General features: G+C 54.5%; 1 protein-coding gene across 1 annotated transcript; it reads right to left on the bottom strand.

Moving 5' to 3' along the window:
- Positions 1-4,475: 4,475 nt before the first annotated feature.
- On the bottom strand, positions 4,476-8,588 carry LOC121087896. The gene is made up of 9 exons (XM_040593392.1): positions 8,353-8,588; positions 7,873-7,958; positions 7,351-7,439; positions 7,118-7,235; positions 6,595-6,727; positions 6,023-6,151; positions 5,570-5,715; positions 5,153-5,278; positions 4,476-4,629 (listed from the first exon to the last, which is right to left on the bottom strand). Exons 2-9 carry the CDS (start codon positions 7,947-7,949, stop codon positions 4,563-4,565), a joined length of 885 nt encoding a protein of 294 aa, XP_040449326.1. The 5' UTR covers positions 7,950-7,958; positions 8,353-8,588; the 3' UTR covers positions 4,476-4,562.
- Between the last annotated feature and the right edge of the window lie 6,195 nt (positions 8,589-14,783).

The following is a 14,783-nucleotide window of genomic DNA, read 5'->3' as shown; positions in this document are numbered from 1 at the left end:
TCAGCGGAGCGCTGGATGGGCAGTGGCACGCGAGCATTGACCAGGTGATCGATGGTCACCTGCAGCTGCCTGGCTCGCTCTCCCAGCCGCAAGGTGAGGGCGGAGAGTTGAGCATTTTTCTGCTGCAGTCTCCCTGCCTCCTTGCATGCTCTTGGAGAACCGTCCTTTCTCAGGAGGCGGCTCTCCATCTCAAGGGCACTCTGTTGCCTCTCCAGGTCTTTCAGAAGACGCTGCAGGCGTCTGCTCTGCTCCAGGAGATGGCTGCATGCGCTGCCAGGCAGCATCAAGTCCTCCCGCTCCATCAGCCGGAGCTGAGCACCTCTCACAGCCTGGCACGTTGCTTGTGGCCCAGCACTGTGGCTTTCTGTTGGTCTTTCCTGCAGGGCCGCCAAGGTGTGGGGCCTGTTTCTGCCAGAGGAGCAGGAGCTCTGCGTCCCCTGATGGCCCTGGTGGCCAGGAGAGCCCTCAGGCTGGGCCGTGCAGGGGGAGGCAGGCAGCTCGCGCTTGAACCGCTGCAGGATGGGTTGGGTGGACAGTGCCATCTCCTGCTGTAGCTGGTTCTGGAGGCAGTGGGTGCGGGTGGGCTGGGAGATGTCCATCTCCCTGTGTACCTTGCTGGGTACGTGCTGGAGCTTGCTTCAGGTTCCCTGCCGCTCCTGCTGGTCGTCACCCTCTTGTCGGCACACTGTGGCTGCAGGTCCTGCGGCTGGCGAATGGTAGTGGCACACTGCTGCCACAGCAGCTCCCATCCCTTGCGGAGCGTAGCCTCCTTACAGTGCAGCAGCTGGCAGGTCTCAGCCACCTGCTGCCAAAGGTTTAGCTCCTGTAACCGCCGCACCTTTTTAGCCCATTGCTGCTCCCACTCGTATTGCAGCCGCTCCAAGAGGAGCTGCCGCTGCTTCTCCAAAGCCGCTTTCAGCTGCCAGGTTATAGCAGCAGTGTAGTCATGCTGCTCTTGGGTGCATAGCCAGAGTTCCTGCAGCTCAGCCTCTAGTGCTTCCAGCTGCTGCCACTGCTCCACCACCAGTGCAAGGCTGACAGGGCTTTGTGCCAGCTCCCAGCAGGGCGAGGGGCGGCTGCGTGCCACTGCCCTGGGCCCCTGGCCCGCAACACCCCGCGTCATGGCCTCAGCCAGCAATCCCTGCTGCCAAAGGACACCAGTGGTGGCGTTCCCTGGGTCTGCGAGGTGCGGCAGCCCCCTCACCCCGCTGCAGGCGCTGCCTCCCCTGGCTGTGCAGTAGCAGAGACAGCCTCTGCCAGGGCCGGGGTGGGCAGCGTGGCCTTACGTGTGTGTCCTGGCGCCGAGCTCACAGAGGAGGAGGGGGCAGGATGGCCTCCTATGGTATATCTTTCCCGCCTGCACACAACAGAGGGCTGGGTGTGAGGTTCAGGCTGTTGGTTGGAAAAAGCAAGAAAGAAGTGTGCTGAAGAAGGGAAACTGCCATGGAAACCATAGGAGAGAGCAGGACCGAGCGCAGGCTGGGGAGTTTCTCTTTTCTGAGGCTCTCGATCCCTCCTGTGCATACCTCAGAGCCCTGCCTCGCTCACACCCTGCGTCTCAAAGGGAACACAGCCCAAAGGACAAAATAAGGGTGATCAATGTATGATCGCTGACTCCATTCTGTTTAATAGGGGTAGTGGTTTGCTGGTGGGTATTGATTGATGGTGTTTATGAAAGCAATCATGTTCATCACAGGGTGAGTCCCAGTGTTGGTTTGCACCACCCGGTTCCGTAACCGGTGAATTGGATTCCCTGCTCTGGGTAGCAGGTGGCAAGCCTGATGGATCACGACAGTTGGGCAGGGATGTGCAGCACGCAGCAGCCTGTGACTTTTCATGCCATACCAACTTCCCACCCCAATGATTCCCCATCCTGCTGATGATTCCTTGTCCTCCATGCTGATTTCCCATCCCCTCCATGGTTTCCCATCCCAGCGATGGTTTCTCAGCCCTGTGATGGTTTCCTATCCCAATGGTCTCCAGTCCCCGCCATTCCCACCCCAAGCTATATTTTGAGAGGGAGGTGAATTTCCTGTCCAAGGGGAAGGGATGGGGCCAGCACACAAGTTTGTGCACTTGTGAGCACAAGCTCCTTTTTCAGTCTCTCTTCCTGCCCCACCATCTAAGGTGGGCTTCTGTTCAGTCTAGGGTGAGCTCAACACCTTGGACTGCCACCTCCCAGCTTACCTAGCCTAGGCTACGGCAAAGAAATAAAAATTAGCAAATACAAACTCTACCCATAGCGACCTTCTGGCCAGCGTATAAAGGTGGAAGAGCTCAGCCTACAGCTTGGGAGGTAGAGACCAACCTACACTTTTATGCCTGATCTACCTCCTCTAGGATCTCTCCCAAAAGTCAAACCCAACTTACCCCTGAGACAGGATGCAAGAATTCAGCAGTAAATGATAAATGCTTGGCAAGAGGTAGCCACGCAACGAGCCGGAGAAGGGGCAGAGTTATTCCAAAGGGCAGCTCAGCCCAGCTGGCTTTCGCTGGCCCACTCTTCAGGATGTCAAGCCCATGACACTCATGTAGCAAAGCACCTGGGCTATGACAGGTTCACTGCTGATGAATGTCATCTGCCCCCCCCCCCCCCCCCCCCCGCCCAAGATACACCCTCTGCTTGGGACCTCCAGTTTGGGCCACGGCCTTGCTTGGGTGGCTTTTGTTCATCACGTGCCTCTGGGGATGGCTGCTGTTTCTCCTCCCAGCCCTGGGGAGGCAGCTTTTGCCCCTTGTCCACACAGGGGACCTGGATTGACTCCTGCCCTGCTCAGGGGGCTCTCTATGCCACTGCTCAAATATGGGTGGCGAGCTTTGCTTCTGCCCCATGGGGGGGGCATTGACTTTTGTCCCTGCCCTGCTCAGGGCATCTCACCTTGACCTTGCCCTGCTGGGAGCAGCCAGTTTTTCCCCTGCCACAGCAGGACCACTGGGGCTCCAGCACCATTTCCCTGGCACCAGCTACCAGTGCAGTGCTGGATCTCCTTGTCTTACCACAACCTCGCTGCCCAGGACAAAGTCAGCTTGGGTCCAAGTCTCCTTTAGCGCTGTTCCTCCAGCTGGCATCTGACAGGCGTAGGTGCAAAGTTCCCTCCCGGCTGAGCTGGCTGCAGGGCCCGGCCACAGGAGCTGGCAGCACCCAATGCCACCCTGGGAATGAAGGATCCCAGCAGCTGGATGTCAAGCAGGGTCTGCCTCTGCCTCCCGTTCCTCACTCACATGCTTCAGCTACAGCTCCTGTGCTTGGGCACATGGCATTCTGTTACGCTTCCCCAAACGCCGCAGTCAGCGGGCTGGGTTGGGGGAACGTGGCTGAAGAGTTCCTGTGCCCCAAGAGGCTCCTTTTACAAAGGCATCTTGTCCATAAGATGCCTGGCCAGAGTGGTTTGATTATTTGAATGGTAATATTCTTATCTGAAGATGCTGGGGAGGGTGGGGAGGGTGGCGAGAAATGGAAACGGAAAGAAAAAAAAGAGAAACCTGTGCATACCACGTCTGCCCTCATTAGACATACTTAATATGGTAAACAGCTCTTGCTTGGCTGATGCCAAAAATTGTGTGAAGTGCCATGGAAGTAACAAACACCCTTGCCCCAACCTGCAAGCAAGATGCGTGCACCCACGGGCCTGGCGGAGGTTTGGGGTGATGGGGTGAGCCAAGGCTGGGAGAAGTCATGACAGCAGTGGGCAGCTCTAACCTGGTATTGCAGCATGAGAGGCAAAATCCCACTGTGCCAGGCACAGTCCCCAGAACACGCCATCCCCCTGCACAAGGCTTATGGCCAAGCCCTCAGCCCCAGGGCACATGGCCATGGGGCAGTGCAGCACCAGGGGACCCTCCTGGGGCCCAGGGAAGTGCCACCCTCCAGGACATCCCCAGCTGTCATGCACATGCTGTCCCCAGCCCGCCAATGGGGGGACGGTTGGAGACATGCAATTTCAGGATGCAATTGATGATGGAGATGCCATTGAAGATGCAGGTGCCATTGCAGATGCAGGCACCTTCAGCAGATACCTGATAACACGGCACCCACCTTGGTCTACCTGATGATCCTGATCCATTAGCTGGCTCCTGTCCCAGCACGAGCAAGAGGCAAGCCTACCTCCTTGCCTTCCTGCAGAGCCCACGTCCCCCCACCACAGCCCTCCGGCTGTGCCAGCCACCCACTGCACCGCTGTGGTGCCAGTGCATTCACAGCCCTGTAAACACACAGACTTGTGGCCCTGCTGATGGTTCCCCACGCTGCATGCACAAGCATGCAGACACATGAGGGAGGCACCAGCTCTGCTGCTTTCCTGGGAAGAGGGTGAGAGCCTCCCCTGTTGTGCTGCCTGTGTGTTGGGAAGTGCCAGAACGTTCACTCTGTGGAGCGTGTGTGCACTTTATTCCCTCCTGCCCCTACCAGCAGATGTGAGATCACACATGGGGTGTGTATAATGCCTGTAGAGCAATCCATCACCGCGCACAGGCCAGTCAGTCCATCTGGGAACCGCCCCAGGACTCCAGGTTTTGTATTTATAGGTGGATCTTGGCAGGTGAGAAGCCTCCCGGCCCCTTGGCTAACAGCCACTGCTACAGCCGCTGCTCCTGGCACCTTCTCCTCTGCTGCGGTACCAGCATCTGGTGCTAGGGAGGAAGAAAGAGAAGTGTGTGACCGTATGGACAGGGGGAAGGCAGAGAACTCCTGCAGGCTTAGCTCAGGCCACCTGGGATGGGGTGTGCTTGCAATGAAGCCGCAAGGTGCCTGTGAAGTAGGAGAGGCGCCTGGTGCCCAAGGCCATGAGAGGGGCCCAGGCGCAACTGCCCAGCCTGGGGCTGAGTCCCCTGGGGCCGAGACCTGGAGTGGCCCCTGCTCGTGTCCCCGCTTGGGGATCGGTGTCTTGGGGCAAGACTCTGCCTGGGAAGGACATGCTCCCTGGTTTGGAACGGGGAGAGCCTGCCATCAGAGGGACCCTCTGCCTTCTGCCAGGCCTTTTACATCCCACACGGAAAGCCAGTTCTGGGTGTCCAGGCAGGCCCTTGGGTGTCAGGGAGGTCCACTCCAAGGCCAGCCTCCTGAACCTGCTTCTGTCTCACGAGGGCCGTCAGGGAAATCCCCCATTTCCCCCAGGGCTGGCCTCAGTGGAGGGGTCTCTTTGGAGACTGTTACCAGGGGAGCTGCTTCTGCTGCTCTTGAAGCCGCCTCCTGTTCTCAGCGACGTACTTGAATATTTCCTTGCGCTCAAGGTACGGCTCCAGCCTTCTGAGGACCTGGCCCGCTCGTGGGGAAAGGTGGCTGCAACAACAGGGAAACATTGTCTCCTCAGCCTCTGCTGCAGACCCCACCTGCCTCTCCCCTCGTCCAGCCCCTGTGCCCACCAAGACACATGGGTACCCGCCCTTGCAGCCGGTCATGAGCTTTGTTTGGGCCGTGAACTGTGGGGTAACCCAGGTCATGCCCGTGTTAGGAGACACCAGAGGGTGTCCTATGCAACCCCAGGATGCAGGAACGTGGGATGTGGACATGTCTGTGGGCTCACAGCTATGTGGCTGCCCCAGGCTGTGGCGAGAGCCAGCACACACTTACTCGGGCTGGAGTCTCTGCAGCGGGGTTGCTGTTGTCTTCTGCTCTGCTGGGAGAGGGGTTGGAGCCTTTCTCCACCTCTCCTTGACTGCCTCTCTCCTGGGCTGGGCTGGAGGGTGGGGAGTCCATGTGCCTCCAGTGCTGAGTGCCTGCCAAGGAGGAGACACTCTCAGCAAAGCAGATGGCAACCACCGGTGAAGTTTCCCAGAGGACGTCTTGAAAGGAGCCTGCAGCAGGACCTGGCAGCCAGGAGACCCAGCACCACGTGCCCATCATCACGGCTGCTTTTGCCGCTTGCATGCTGCTGCCAGTCTCTCCCTTACGAGCATGAGCAGGCAAACCCCTGCCCTGCAGCTGGGTGTCTGTCCTGCTCCCCTGCTCTGGAGACCTGCCGCCCTGGGTGCCCCGAAGGAAAGCATCGCTGCTGCTCTCAGCAGTGTCAATCGCTGCCCGTACCTGGGGCGGCTGTCGGTCCTTCCCCGCAGACCAGGCTCCCCACGCCGCCCACTCTGCCTTTGCTTGCTCAAGATGCACTTGCCACTTGGGCCTCACTTGCTCCCACTCTGCAGGCAGCTGCCAGACCTCCTGGAGGGGATGGCAAGGCAGCAGAAGGCACGATTAGCCTCAGCTCCTGGAACGGGTGTCCTTTGAGTCTGACCCGTGTTGCCACCCCTTGCCTCAGCTGGTCAGTTGGCAGGGCTTTGCCCCTATCAGAACGAGGGCTGTGGGGTCATTCTAGGCTCCTGGCAAACACAGCTGTGACCAAAGACCTCCCCTGTGAACAGCCGATTAAGGACTTAGGCATCTCCCATAGCCCCTGTGCCAGGAGAAAGAGTTTTGTGACAACCCAGGGGGCAACGGCATGTGGGGAGGGTGTGCAACACCTTCCTTTTCATGAAGAAGATCTGAAGGAGGTGACAGACAGCTGACAAGCAGTGCATGTCAAGGAGTCCTTTCAGGCTGGCTCTCTGCACAAAGAGGCTTTTGCCGAGTCCCCAGCAGCACGGTAGCTACAGCAAGGCACGTACCTGCAGCGCTCTCTGGCAGTCGTCTGAGGATGGGAGCGTAGAGGTGGGCTTGGCTGGAGAAGCAGGCTCCTGCCTGCCTGCCTTGCCTGCCTCCTTCATCCTGGGGGAGCTGCCTGGACACGGGGGGAGAACACTGCAAAGAGGCACCAGGAGCAGTCGGAATGAGCACGGGGCAGTTTGCTCTCCCACCTTCGCCTGGTACCAAAGCTCCCCAGGCTGGCAGAAGCAGCGCGGGAGGTGGGGCCATTTCTGCTGGCAGCGGGGAGCCTTCCCTGAGCCCCCTCAGATGGATGGGGGAGGACTGCACCTCAGCTCTTGCGTAAGGGAACCACAGGGACGTGGGGTGCACTCAGCATCCACCACCTTCCCCAGTGAGGGGCCCACAACAGGGGAAACAAGCACATAGGAACCATGCGGCACGTGTCAGGGACCTTGCCGCGTCCCTGCAGCTGGAGTGTCCGGAGGGGATGTCTCTCCTCCATGGGTGCAGGATCCCTTTCATCCCTTCCCACCAGGGTCTCACCTCTCAGAAGTCTTCTTGCCCAAGTCTTTCGGTCTTGTGCCTGGCCCCTGACTTGGCAGTGCAGCAAGGGAAAGCTTCCTCCGTCTCTGCAGCAGCTTGCCACAATGCGCCTCTGCACCTGGCAAAGGAGGAAACTCAGCAGAGCAGCCCCCTGGAGAGCGCCTTTTGACGGAGCTGTGGTCACCCAGCGCGGGGCAGGGCCTCAGCTGGGCAGCGGAGACCTGTTCCCATACCTTGTCTGAGCCTGGACTTTGCTGCAGCCTTCTTGGCCCAGGCGGACAAAGCCTTGGCCACTGCTCTGCTGACCACCGTAAAGCGAAACCTGGGCAGGAAATGATGACACAGGCTTGAAGGGTGACCCCTACCCTCTGCAGCTTCCCAGCACTAATCCTCACGACTCTCGTGTGAGGCATGGCACCCCTTTTCCTCGTGGCCATGCAGCCACGCATGGGTTTAATTAGCAATCTCCCCCCAACACAGATGATGTAGCTTAAAGTCCTCCCTGTGTGCAGATGGCTCTCTCTGATGGGAGTGGCAGGCAGGCTGGGCATGAGAAATGCAATGACGCTGCCCGGCCACTCCAGGAGAACACACGTGTAACCCCAACTCATCGTAAGTTAACCAGAAACCAGCCCCTTCAGGTCAGGCCCCCTCCCAGACTCAACGTGCAACGCCGAGCCCCGGAAGGCGCACTCCTGAGGAGCTGGGAATCTGCCCGCTCGGTCAGTCGAGGGCTGCAGAGGAAACGCACTCACCTGGGGAAGGTGTGGGCAGGAGCAGCCTGCATCCCCCGAGTGCTGGTCTCTCCACCGGAGGCAGCTGCACCAGGCATCCACAGCCTCTGTAAAGTGACACAGAGCTGCTAGAAGGTTTCCAAGGCACTTTGCTCTTGGCTCCCAAAGGAAGCAAACCTGCCTCCTGCTCCAAAAGGAAGCCACTTCTCCAAACCCCTCCTCCAAATCTTCCTCCGTGAACATGAGCCCTTGCTCTGCTCTGGAGAAGCTGCACAGCAAACACTGAGACTGCGCAGTAACACTGCCAGCCTTTCTGTAGGGCAAGAACTCAGAAGCTCAGAATAAAACTTCTTTTCCAATGGAGAAGTCAGCGCAGGTGAGCACGTGGAAAGGTGTCGGACTGGCCTGCCACGTGCAGGCTGGCCAACAGCCATCGGGTTGCTCACCCTTCAAGAGGCTTCCCAAAGTCACTGCATCACCCTCAAAGCCTGAGCAACTCACAGTGTTGAGCGGCGCAATCCAGCTGGCCTTGCTCTCCAGCCCTGTGACACAGTCGCGATAGAACCGTATGCACAGAACATCATCGGTGAAGGACAGAACGCCAATGTCCTTGAAGGCGAAGGCGAGGCGCTGCCTGTTTCTCAGCTGGAAAGAGTACAAGAGTATGGTCTCTTGCACACAGCTCTGCACCACATGCTGTGGGAAGGAAGTGGTTCGCGATAGCCATCTGTAGTTCAGCGGCTTGTGCTGCGGGCATTTCGGGTGAGCGGGAGTCAGATTCAAATACTCATGGAGTTCAAGATCTGATCCGTTTATTATACAAACCAAGTAACTTTTATAAGGCATTCGGTAAGCGTGTGATAATATGATTGGCTATCTTACAAGCGTATAATAATATGATTGGTTAACAATTGTTTATTGGCAAGATTTCTGTTTCTACTCTTTCTGGCACGTAGGCTCTTTTCTGCCGTTTCCCAGCTCCTCTTATCGCGTCCTGCTGGCCCTGGTTTTGTGAAGCACCTGCAGTTTGTTCCTCCCTCTTCATTCCACTGTTCTGGTCGTGACCTCGTCTTATTTCTTCAGTATTTTTCCACTTGCTTCAAAGTTCAGTATAATCATTCAATACAGCAAGAGCCCCAACACCTCCCCCTTTCTTTTTAAATACAGCATTAATACTGCATTCCACACAGCTCTGAAAACATTGTAAAAGGCAAGGCACTAAAAGTAACAAAAGAATAACAAACAACAATATCAACACAGCAAGAGCCCCAACACCTCCCCCTTTCTTTTTAAATACAGCATTAATACTGCGTTCCACACAGCTCTGAAAACATTGTAAAAGGCAAGGCACTAAAAGTAACAAAAGAATAACAAACAACAATATAGACAGACCTTGTTTCAGTAAATCCCTCAACCGCCCTCCAATGCCCAAAGAAGCAAACCACGCATCTATACCTGAAGAACCTTCTTTAACTTGATGTATACGATCTCTTAACTCCTCCAGCTGTCGGTGGATACTTCGTCCCATTTTCCCCCTCTCCTCAGAAACAACATTAATTGCAGGAGAGTGTTATAATCTAACGTTCCTCCCTCCTGAGGCCATTTCGCATCACTCCCCAATTTATACAAAGGCCACCACTGATTACAATATTTAATCCATTTCCTTCTATTTTTGGTACCACCATGTCCTACGATATCACTCCAATGTTTTAATATACAACCCAAGGGCGATTTTTCACAGGGCTTACTCCTTCCATTTCCCATTTTACAATTTTAATTACTTTTTCTCCGGTCGCCTTAGCCACCCAAGGTTGGAAACACGGATAGAGCTCCTTGCTCATATTGCACTCAAACGCCTGTCTCAAGCACTCTTGCACTCACACTCAGTCAAAATAATTAAGCTATACATTGAAAATCAAAATGCGCATCTCAATCACACCATTCACACTCTCCGGGCAGCCCTCAGTCACACAAGCAGTATGTTATACGGTACCGTGCACTTATGTACAACTTTTAGGAACACTGACAGTTCACAAAGTATACATTTCAATGAACAATTGCCAAAAAACAAACAACAAACAAAAAACACATTTTTCCTGGTCTTAAGCAGAGTGTTAAGTTTTCCGCTATTTGCCACGAATTACCAGAATATTATTATTTTTCAACATACATTTCATAACTCCAAGTTTTGAACATGTAACAAGACAACACATAGAACAAACAAGACACAGAGCGCTATTTCAGTTGTTACATTCTAGGAATTCCCCAATTGTTAAGCCAACCTAAAGGAAGTTTTTAGCTTCCCCTTTTTTTTTTTTTTTTTTTTTTTTTTTTCCTCCTGGGGTCTGCGCTGCGCGCCGGACGTCTCCGTGCGTCTCACCAGCCGCCCCGTCACTAAACATACCATTTTATCCGCGGATCCAGGGGTTCTCTTCTGCTCCCGGGTGAACAGCTGAGAAGAGGAGGCTCCTCCGAGGAAATCTCCCGGGGCGCGCCTAGGAGCGTCCGCTCCGTAGCTGGTCCCTCAGCCGAGCAGAAATCCTCCTGCTTGGCTCGCCAAAACTGACGTGCGGAATTTGACTCTATAACTCGAAAGTTATAAAGTAGGTATGTTTATTGCGCGCAGATGCACGGGGGATCGCTCCTCCACAAGTGTGCATACCCGAAGTGACGAACCATCCCACATTTATACAATGAAACAAATGAATATTCAATTAACGCCTATACATATTCGTTACCTAAACCCCGCTTCGTATGTTAATTAGCTTATCAGTCCGTTTCCTGGAATGTGGTGGTCTTGCAGGTTTGTAGGTGATTCATGTTCTTGTGACCATCCGATCTTCTCCAGCAATGAAACTTAGCACTCCCTCCCTCTAGATAGCATTGGAATATCTCTCATCCTTTTATCATTCATTCTTTTTTTTTTTTTTTTTATTTTTTTTCTTTTTTTTTCTTTTTTTTTTTCTTTTTTTTTCTTTTTTTTTTCTTTTTTTTTTCTTTTTTTTTTTTTTAATATAGCCCCTTTTGTTAGAGGAAGATGGGCAGGCGTCTCCTCAAAACTGTCGTGCGAGCCAAAGTCTTTACCCCCTTAGTCCCGACTTGCACAGATTCCCACAAGTCCTCTCCCACTTTCTTCCATGTTTCATTATTGTATACATCTTGCGTAGAAGCAAGGTAACCACGGCGGCGACTCCAACATAGCAGATCAATTACTGCCTGCCGTGAGACTGGCGTTTCAGTTTTCTCTGCCAGTTTCATCAAACTGTCTACGATTGCTTTTTCCACCACTGATGCAGTGATTCCCATCCTGCTTAAATTTCCTGACTCACCGGTCAGCCGTGCACGTTCCGCCTTTCTTCGGGCGCCCAGCTCTCTCTCCGCTGGCAGCAGGATCCTTGCCGGCTCCGCAGCTTGTAACACGATCCTTAACGAATCCTCCTGACTTTTCGACCGATCCACACGTCGGGGTCACCAGATGCTGCGAGCATTTCGGGCGAGCGGGAGTCAGATTCAAATACTCATGGAGTTCAAGATCTGATCCGTTTATTATACAAACCAAGTAACTTTTATAAGGCATTCGGTAAGCGTGTGATAATATGATTGGCTATCTTACAAGCGTATAATAATATGATTGGTTAACAATTGTTTATTGGCAAGATTTCTGTTTCTACTCTTTCTGGCACGTAGGCTCTTTTCTGCCGTTTCCCAGCTCCTCTTATCGCGTCCTGCTGGCCCTGGTTTTGTGAAGCACCTGCAGTTTGTTCCTCCCTCTTCATTCCACTGTTCTGGTCGTGACCTCGTCTTATTTCTTCAGTATTTTTCCACTTGCTTCAAAGTTCAGTATAATCATTCAATACAGCAAGAGCCCCAACAGGCTTGATCTTGACATCGTCTGCAAGGAGGAGGAACATCATTACTGGCAGAGCGGGCTGAATTTCCATGTAAAATTCGAAACAGAATGCCAGAGAAAAGGTCGTTTATGGAAAAGGCTCTTGGGGAGTGGTTAGTTTGGGAAGAGCTCAAGCTGTCTGCCTAACTTTGGAGGGAATTCTCTCCCAGAGAAATACTGAAATCCTCATTTCTCTGCACCCTTTCTGAAGTGCAGCGAGCATGCATCCCAGTCCCAAACAGGGCAGGGGGAAGAGAAGGGTGGCTGTTGCCTTCTCACCAGGGATAACCTCTGTGGGGAACACAAGCTCCCACAGAGATATCTCAGCAATGTCCAGCTGGAAGACGGGTCTTTGAACCACGTACACCTCTTCCTCACCTTGGAATCACTCTTGGACCGTAGCAAAGGTCCCGAGTCCTGTGACCAGGACCCCCTGCCCAGGAAAACGACACAAAGGCTGACCCCAGGGAAGAGCGAAACTCTATCACGTGCCAAATGCTTTCTCAGACTAGATCTGGGCATGCTTTTGCTCCTGGTTGACCACGAAGCAAGAGCAGGAGAGCTGCTGAGGGACTTCCCTGAGAGAGGCCCGCTGTGGATCCTCCGCAGGAGGAGCAGCAGCGCTTCACCTTTCTCGGCCCTGGCCATGGGGCTGGGTGTGGGTGAGCTTTTCAGCGGCTGCAGGTCTCAGTCGCAGAGTGCAGCGAGGGTGAGGGCAGGCAGAGATCAGGCAGGAGAGGTTGTGGTCACTGAGGACATCCCTAGGGAAACAGGAACTCTCCAGGGACACACTGGGGACACCAGGACACAGGCAGGGACAATATTGTAATGTTAGGGACTTCCGGGGGGACACCAGGACTCCCAAAGGGATGTCACTGGGACATTAAAGACACCCACGGGGACACACTGGGACACAAGAACACACTGGGAGACACTAGGGGGATATATAGAATGGTGTGGTAATATCTGGAGCCATCCAAAGACACCACTGTGACATTAGGGATTTCCCAGGGACGCTCCCTGGGATGTCAGGGACCACTCCCTCACCTTACCCGGGGACACCAGGACCCCTCCAGGGACAGCACTGGGACATTAAGGACCCCCCTTTAACACAAGCCCTACCCCAAGACAATGCAGGGGCATTAAGGACTCCTCCCGGGACACCAGGACCCCCACAGGACCAGAAACACACAAGGGACATACTAGGGACACAAGGACGTTCCTGGGGACACCACTGGGGCACCAGGGACACCAGGACCACCCCAGTGACACCACGAGGACATTAAGGACCCCCACAGGGATACCTTGCGACACAAGGACATACTGGGAGACACCACTGGGACATCATTAGAATAGCCTTTAGGACATCAGGACCCCTCTAGGGACACCCCTGTGACACTAGGAATTTCCCAGGAACCCCGCCCCGGGACATAACGGACTACCCACTCACCTCCCTGGGGACACCAGGACCACCCCCAGGGACACCCCAGAACGCCCCAGGGGCACACTGGGACACCAGGATCCCCCCCAGGGACACCATTAGGACATCAGGGACTCCCCTGGGGACACCACTAGAACATTAAGGACCCCCAGAAGGACACATTAGGTCACATGCACCCACTGACAGACACCACTGGGACATCCAGAATGAACTGGGGACATCAGGACCCCTCCAGGGACACTGCTGCAACATTAATGGCACCCACCCCCCCACCCACCCCAGGGACACATTGTGATACACAAGGACCCATTGAGACACACCACTGGGACATCTAGTATGGCCTGGAGATGCCAGGACCACCCCAGTGACAGCACTGGAACATTTAGGACCCCCCTGGAAACACACGACCTGCATCCAGGGAAACTTTAGGGGCATTAGGAACTCCCCCTGGGACACCAGGACCCTCGCAGGACACACTGGGAGACCCGAATGCCTATAGGGACACCTGAGAACACTAGGAGACATCACTGGGATACCAGGGACACTCCCGGGGACATTAGGAGCCTCCCAGGGACACCCTAGTGACATTAGGGACATCTTGGAAGCAGAAGAACCCCCCACAGAGCACTCCTGGGACAGCGGGACCCCCCAAGGGGATTCTCCAGCAGGTCACTCTCAGTTGTCACGCAGAAGCTCCCCCTTGATGGAAGTCCTTAGCAGCAGGGCAACCCTCAGATCTGCACTGTCAAGGAAACGGAGCCCCAAAAACAGACCCCCCCATCCCAAAATGGGAGGACCCTCTCCCCACATGACACTTGATAGTTTAACATTATGCTAGGGGCCAACCAATGTCCTTTTTCTTCTAGTGCCGTGCCGATCATGGGTGGTACATGGACGGTCACCTTCTGCCCCATGGTGAACTTAGGGGCCTCCTGCATCAGTAGCACAGGTGCTGCTCCTGCTTTAAGGCATCCAGGCCATCCTGAGCTCACCTCATCCAGCTCTTTGCAGGAGTAAGCTACAGCCCGCCCCTGAGGCCCTAAACAATGTGCCAGAACTCCAAAGGCAATACCTTTTCTCTCACGCTTAAAAAGTGCACAGGTCTTTGTCACGTCAGGTAATCCCCACGTGGGGGCCTCCACCAGAGCTCACTTCAGACGCTTGAAAGTGGCTTTACTCTCCTCTGTCCCACCAATAGACTCATGGCAGGAGTTTTTCAGTAGCTCGTACTGAGCTTTCACAAATAATACACAATCGCTACCCAAAGCCGACACCATCCGACCACCCCAAGAAATCCTCATAGTTGCTTGAGAGTTTGAGGCTCCGTGAGGCAGCAAATAGCCTCCTTCTGTTGGGATCCCAACTGTCTCTGGCCTTCCAGCACCTCAAACCCCAAACATGGAAGTGACTCCTGGATAATTCTATATCCACTAATTCCCAAGACATTTAGAAGGCTTATCGTCAGGGAAAGACACAGCTCCCAAGTCCCTGCTGCGACCAGAATATCATCCTATGATCGCAGAACTCTTCCCTGATCATTTTCTGTTCTCCAAATGTTGAACTGCTTTGCCAACTGATTCCCAAAGATTGTTGGGATATTTT

Source organism: Falco naumanni, chromosome 4 (assembly GCF_017639655.2).
Source record: "Falco naumanni isolate bFalNau1 chromosome 4, bFalNau1.pat, whole genome shotgun sequence".
Classification (NCBI taxonomy): Eukaryota; Metazoa; Chordata; class Aves; order Falconiformes; family Falconidae; genus Falco; species Falco naumanni.
This window is presented reverse-complemented; position numbering and strand designations above follow the sequence as displayed.

Excerpts from the sequence above, each read along its gene's own strand:
- LOC121087896 (XM_040593392.1), bottom strand. The coding sequence starts at position 7,949 with ATGCCTGGTGCAGCTGCCTCCGGTGGAGAGACCAGCACTCGGGGGATG. Across the intron at positions 6,152-6,594 it reads ACTGCCAGAGAGCGCTGCAG|GAGGTCTGGCAGCTGCCTGC; the intron begins GTACGTGCCTTG and ends CATCCCCTCCAG. Across the intron at positions 5,716-6,022 it reads AGGACCGACAGCCGCCCCAG|GCACTCAGCACTGGAGGCAC; the intron begins GTACGGGCAGCG and ends CCTCCTTGGCAG.